The 7,282-nt window shown below is 38.4% G+C and overlaps 1 protein-coding gene across 1 annotated transcript in view; it reads right to left on the reverse strand.

Annotated features, from left to right (window-relative positions):
- Positions 1-5,010: 5,010 nt before the first annotated feature.
- LOC111684084 (zinc finger protein Elbow) overlaps positions 5,011-7,282 on the reverse strand; it is a 4,473-nt gene continuing 2,201 nt past the window's right edge. The window contains exon 2 of the mRNA XM_046955688.1: positions 5,011-6,832. Within this exon, the coding sequence (XP_046811644.1) occupies positions 5,261-6,832 (1,572 nt within the window). The 3' untranslated portion in view covers positions 5,011-5,260. The remainder of the gene's footprint in view (positions 6,833-7,282) is intronic.

The raw sequence follows: 7,282 nt of genomic DNA on the forward strand, positions 1-7,282 counted from the left end.
TAGTTTTAACGTGAGCACCTGCCGTGTCGGCCTTATCACACGGTGGTCTTTTTCATCCACAGGGTAGACTTGAGAACGGTCTACCATCGCCCCTTTGTCTTCAATGAAGACTCAGGTGGCAATTTTTGCACATTGGCTATGACCGGTACCATGCGCAAGTACTTTGCTGGAGTACTCGAGCTATCTAATCTCTTGCCAAAGTAGTTACGTTGTAAAACAACCACACTACTATGGCTCTGTTGATTCGGCAACAGCACCTAGAGACGTAACCGGTGGACCGAAGCACGATCCATCAATAAGCCGTAGACATCGTTCTTGCTCACAGTGACACGCTGTGGCAAGTCTGATATGAACAGAGTAAACTCTGAACACATCTGGAAAAGGAAGGAAAATTAATCGGTATCTCTTGTATATTATATCTTTCATCCATCATCATTCAACCAGCACACATCTCATTTATTCGACACATTCATAGAGAAAAACATACGACACACTCATTTAGGTATACGGGTGGGGTAAGGCCCGCATACCTCTACATTCATTCTTTATCATATACAATTGACACCAACTCATTTCCAACGCTTAGTCCCACAGTCACTCCTCTGTGGGGTATCTGTTGATTTTCGGCAACAGCACCGAACTCTTATCCCGAAATATTGACTATTATCATGCATCAGTCTTTTAACCGCCACATATACTCTTCCCGCGAATTTGGGTTCAACCAACAGCAACTATGTGGATCCCGAAGGAACCTCAACCAACTGACCAGCAAGGACATAGTCCTGCGGGCAACTGGCCACCCGTAGTACCAGATTATGCGGTGCTCTGGTCAGACCTCTGGCAATCTATGCAAGGACTAAGCCAAGCGGTAGACTGAAACAACCAATTTTTCAGTCCCGGTCAGACTGGAGGTATTGGGCCCTCTTTATACCCCGGGATTGCAACAACACCAAGGCGGAGGTCTTCGCCAAGGTAACATGCCCCCGGGGGAAGTTTGTAACGCACAATAATATTGGTCCTAGACACACCTTTAAGTATACCAATCAGCTCAGAAGCATTTCCTGAGTCGATTTAGCTATGTCTGCCTGCCTGTCTGCCTGTCTGTCTGTCTGTCTGTCTTTCCGTCTGTCTGTCCGTCCATGTAAACCTTGTAAGTAAACTACAAATCGCAATTTTGCTTTATGCTTTATGCAACTTATATGCTTTATTATGAAAACTTAATCACATTTTATTCGTTAACAGGTGTAGGGTACTATATAGTCTGTCTCGCCCGACTATAATTTCTTACTTGTTTTTTTGTTTAAATTGCTACGTTTGGCATTAGTAGTTTAAATGGTTTTCTTTTTAAGGCAAAACATGTTAATTGTGTTGTTTTTGTTGTTATTGTTTTATGTTTTCGTGTTAAAAACTAACATTTTCTTCTGTTCATTAAAAAAAAAAAACGTAAATAATTTGATATTTATTTTAAGTTTTTATTTTTGTTAATTGTTTATACCCTACGGACTAGTATTGTAGTATTTAGTCTTGTTGTCATCTTGTTGTTAATTAAATTAAACTTTATTTAGTAAATTGTAATAAAATTAATAGGTTTACGTGTTGCTACATATATAATGAAAATAATGGACTTAACAGGATGTTTATACCTTGGGCAGTTAGGTATCATTAAATATCAGTGGACGTTTGATAAAATAACTTATCTTGACATACGGTAATTACCCAATAAAGGCAGATATTTCCATCTAGTCGGATTAAGTCTGTATCTTTTAGATCCATAGATATGACAGCGATCATATCAAATTATTACACATGTACCCCAAAGGTGATTTGTTAATAACCGGGACAAAACAAAGTCTGAAGCTCTGACCTTCGGACTACCGGTTAAATAATGATAATGTGATTCTCTGGCTCCGGCCCATGTCAAATCATTACAAGGCAAGGTCGATGTTACATTTGATCAGCAACGGTATAAACAACCTCTTTATCCCCGATTTGAAATACACAATGATGGGGTCATTCATCATAGAAACATGCCCCGGGAAGAACTGCGCACTAACAGTTAAAGAAAGAAAACTGTTTCTCTTATCGGATAGATCAGGACATTTTTTTCGAAGACTTTTTGAAAACGTAGCCAGTAGATGGAAGTCCAGATGAATCAAGTATCGATGACCTGAGCAGGCAGCGGGCCATTATGTAAAGATCTTGGGGGAAGAAGAAAAGACTATATAGAGCTAGGTATACCAAAACAAGATTGCTGATAAAGTGGATGGTGGTAATTCACGTCTACAATTCTTTTTTTCGAAGAATTTTTGAAAACGTCGCCAGTATATGGCAGTCGGAAGTTGCAGAAAATTATAGCTCAAAACCGAGTCAGGAATATAGAGTAATAAAGGGCAGGGGAGTGCTATCAAAGGACTCTAATTGATCAAGGACTTAAGCAAGTCTGCTATACAGATGAAGCTGTTATATTTCTAAGGGAAAACTTTCAAATTACTTGTGAAGGAAGGATGTAAGGCAATTAGGGCGATATCAGGTAATAAATATAAAGTCGTATTATATTGTGAGATATTTTTAATAGAATATATCATCTGAGTTCCAGTTCACTCGGGAGTAATTGGCAAAACAAAAGTTGATGGAGAAAGTTAATCTGGCGTACGTAAAACCATTCGATACAATGAGGGCGTGAAACGTTAAATACAACCACAAAGACCATACGAATGCAGGATCAGAATCCTTCTCAAAATCAGCAAGATCCTAAAGTGCTGATAGTGATAGGATATTAGGATAGATGTATGATCATTCTACAAATGATAGGTACGCCAATCATTGACCAGAAAATGGACTACACAGTACCAACACTGTATTTTAATAGGTTTTTTGAATACCAGAATATAGACTACGAAATATTTAGAGGTGAACACTGTCCTTAGGGATGACATGATCCCAATCTATACTGATCGTTTAAAGAGGGAAAGGTGCAGGGATCGAGCATTTTCTCTAAAAAACTGGATCTTTTGTCGTATGTTTCAGCATAAATATATGAAAACGATATAGCCGCCAAACGAATCCGAAAACAGAATCTCAAAAATTCGACTATACCTGGAGAGTTTTGCACTAATTAAGGCTCTTAAAACCAACGTTAGTAAATCGACATATTTTCCTGATTAAATTCAATCATTGGCACAACTTTTACAACATCATCCGTATCCTGTGAAATGAAATATCTGATGCATTCGCAATCAAAGTGTCGTCCCCAGACATAACTCTTGTGCAAATGGAATATTTACACTCCCCCTGGTGATCTTTTAAAAAATTGATTTATAAGAGACAGAATTCGAGTTGTAATGTATCGAAACTGTCCGTGTACCTCTGACAAACGATACTACTAAAACTCTATCTCTCTTGTCTTCTAGTATTGCTACTGAAAAAGTTATTTGGTTGAGTAGGAAGTGGAATCGATACAAGAGTATCACGATAGAGCTATTTTCAATTATCTGGACTATATTTGAGATATGTCACTAGTTAATATGATCTGTTTTATTAAAAATACCGGCTCGTTCTCACGGAGATCACAGAATTCTCAAAGTCGACGAAGTGAGGGAGGAAAACCATTCAACTTTTATGTACAAACTCTCAACTACTTTATCATGGTTGAGATTGTTTTCTTGATCTGGACAGTAGGTAGTAAATATGATCGTTTATATCAAAAAAATACTGGATTGTTCTCACGGGGATCGCAAACGGCTTCTTTTTAATGAGTTTTTTTAAGAGCGTTTTTCAGCATTAGGCATAGCTTCCCTATTACAGTCTTGACATATTACAAGGCATGTTACCTTGGCGAGCCTTGGTGTTATTGCAATCCTGGGGTATAAAGAGGTGGCTAATACCTCTAGTCTGTTTCTTACAGTCTACTGCTTGGCTTAGTCCTTGCATAGATTGACAGGTGGCCAGTTGCCCGCAGGAGTATGTCCTGGCTGGTCAGTTGATTAAGGTTCCTTCGAGATCCACGTAGTGGCTGTGGTTTAAACCCAAATTCGCGAGGAGAGTAAGTGTCGGTTAAAAGACTGATGCATTTTAAAAGACAGTGCTGTTGCCGAAAACAACAGATACCCCACAGAGGAGCGTTTACCTAATGAATGTGTCGTATGTTTTTCTCTTATGAATGCGTGGTATGAATGAGATGAGTGCTGGGTTGAATGATGATGGATGAAAAGTATCATATACATATGATACCATTGAATTTTCCTTCCCTGTCCAGATATGTTCAGAGTATATTCTGTTCATATCAGAATTACCACAGTGTGTCCCTGTGAGTAAGAACTATGTCTTCGGTTTATTGATGATGATTACAAAATTCTTAGGACCGATGTATGATCATATTGGTCACGGTCCGTCTGTCTGTCTGTCTATCTGTCGGTCTGTCTGTCCGACTGACTGTCTGTCTATCTGTCCGTTGAAATCTGTTTTAAGAGAAACCTAGATTTTGACGAGACATGCTTTCTAGAAGATCGCTATTTAAAATCAGCAAAGTCAGACCGTAAATAACGTCTGTTGGTTTCATTGAGTTGTGTATTTTGTGGATTCTGTTCGTTTATTTGGAAGTAGGTTGGTTTCATTGCGTTGTGTATTTTGTTTTTATTGCGTATTTTGTATGTAGATGCCTGTTGGTTTCATTGCGTTATGTACTTGTTTTTTTTTTGTGTATTTCGTTTCGCATGTTTAATGAAGGGTATATAAAATTCGGCACAGCGAAATATATTACTCTTCATTGTTTTATAACTTCAAACTAATTTAAAACACTTAGACATTTCTTTTAATTTGATTTTAAATATTTTTATTGAATTTTTATTTCTTTAATATTTTATTTACTTTATTATTTTTGTTTGTGTGTTTTGTTTTTAAAATACATATGTATGTTCAATTAGTTTATATTTATACTTAAATAATTTATTGAAAAAAAAAAAAAAAAAAACATTTACATTTACAATGTACAATATTTTTCTTTAGTTTTTCGTTATTTAATATTTGGACAATAAAGTGTATTTTGTTTAGTAATTAATTATTTAATAAATAATTCGAATATTTTACAATAATGCTTAACTAACATCACTAGCTTTTAGTTTCACAAAATAGAAAAAAATTAATTAAATTAAATAAAACAACAAAAATCTATTTAGATAAGAAATATTTTTTGTATATGACTGAATTGCAAAAAGAAAATTTAAATATTAAAAAAATTTTACATTTTATTAGTTTACTTCTACTATGGATGTGAAGAACCCATGCGGGGACCATAAAGCGAGTAGGGAGAGAAATATTGAGCTAAAGCAGGATGTTGTTGCATTTGCAGACTGGCCAAAGAACCAGGCGGTGCACCGGCTAAAGATGGTGGTAACATGGACGGTTTGCCGTAGGGATGATAGCGGGCGGCTGATAGAGGACTTAGCGGGGGTGTGGGATATGTACGTTGAAACAAAGGATGATTTGGCGGTATGCCACCTTGAGCGGCGGCGGTCAAAACAGATTCGGGTAGCGAAGCGGTGTGTGTACGTAAATGTTGAAACAGTTCATCGGAGGTGGCAAAACGTTTGCCACAATACGGTGTATCGCCACCTATCCAAGAACAAACATAAGGCATTTGTGAAGCGGCTGCCAAAGCAGCCAATTGAGCATGATATGAAGAAGCTGCAGCAGCTGCTGCAGCGGCACTAGATGAACTACCTGTAGATTTGCCCTCCCGTTCACACTGGGGACAGCCAGCTGGACAGGGTTGTCCAGCGGCTTTATTCAGGAAATGAGGACTGGAGGGACAGCCGGTACAATAAGGATCCCGACATATATTTGGCGGCATATCTAGACCTTTCAGTCTTGCATAATTCAAATAGGGATTCAGAGCAGCAGCCTTAAACATGGGATGATGAGGAGACATTAAAGCACTAGCCGCCATTAAGTCCATGGGATAGGACATGCTGGCGGGATAACCCGGATAGTATGAAGCTGCTGCACTGCTATTGCCCTGACCAGCAGCTGCTGCTGCCTGTAAAGCTTTCACATAACTAGCCTCTTTGGAAGCGGCTGCATAAGCAGCTTCTGAAGTGGCCTGTAGTCTAGTTGATGTTGCAGCAGTTGTGGTGGAATGTGTAGGACTAGTTGCTGACATAGTAGTAGTGGCGGAAGCTACACTACTACCACCACCATTCATTGCTGTCTCTTTGGCTTTTTGATGAGCTGGACTATTTTGACTTCTAACTTGAGAGTGATGCTGCGACTGTTGTTGCTGTTGCTGGTGATGCTGTGACGTTGTTAATTCCTGTTGACTGGATGCTAAGGAAGGAGTTCTTCTCAGACCACCATTTATAGCCGGTGATTCTCCTCTTTGTGAACTAGCCGACTGATTGGAATCACAGCGATTTTGTAAACCATTTTGTCCTAAACTATTACTACTAGTTTTTGGTGTTTTCACTCTATTTTGACTATGGCTTTGTGTTAGATTCGTTGCCTGCTCGTTGTCATTATCTAAACGCTCACGTATGTGATTGTTATTAGTTTCGTAGGGTTTAAAACTACATTTTATGGGTTGTTGCTGTTGTGTTGGCTGTTGCAGTTGTTGCTGTTGTTGTTGCTGCTGCTGTTCCACCGAACCCGTTGATACCGATGAATGACTACTGAGCGGTGATGATTTGTCACGATTATCCAGAGATGAGGAAGATGATGATTTATGAGCTTTGGTGGCCTTTTCTATATTTGCTGCCAGCAATTTGGGATTTGTGGTATCGGCACCAATTGCACTGCATGTTTGAGCTAGCAGCGCCAAAGGACTGCTTTTAGTATCCAGCTGGAAAGAAAAAAGGAAAAAGGGTTTAAGATTAGAATAACGATGTTAATAAGAACTGAAATAGAACAGAAATAGAACTGAACTAGAACTGAACTAGAACTGAACTAGAACTGAACTAGAACTGAACTAGAACTGAACTAGAACTGAACTAGAACTGAACTAGAACTGAACTAGAACTGAACTAGAACTGAACTAGAACTGAACTAGAACTGAACTAGAACTGAACTAGAACTGAACTAGAACTGAACTAGAACTGAACTAGAACTGAACTAGAACTGAACTAGAACTGAACTACAACTTAACTAGAACTGAACTAAAACTGAACTAGAGATGAACTAGAAGTGAACAAGAACTGAACAAGAACTGAACAAGAACTGAACAAGAACTGAACAAGAACTGAACTAGAACTGAACTAGAACTGAACTAGAACTGAACTAGAACTGAACTAGA

This window comes from Lucilia cuprina, chromosome 2 (genome assembly GCF_022045245.1).
Source record: "Lucilia cuprina isolate Lc7/37 chromosome 2, ASM2204524v1, whole genome shotgun sequence".
NCBI lineage: Eukaryota > Metazoa > Arthropoda > Insecta > Diptera > Calliphoridae > Lucilia > Lucilia cuprina.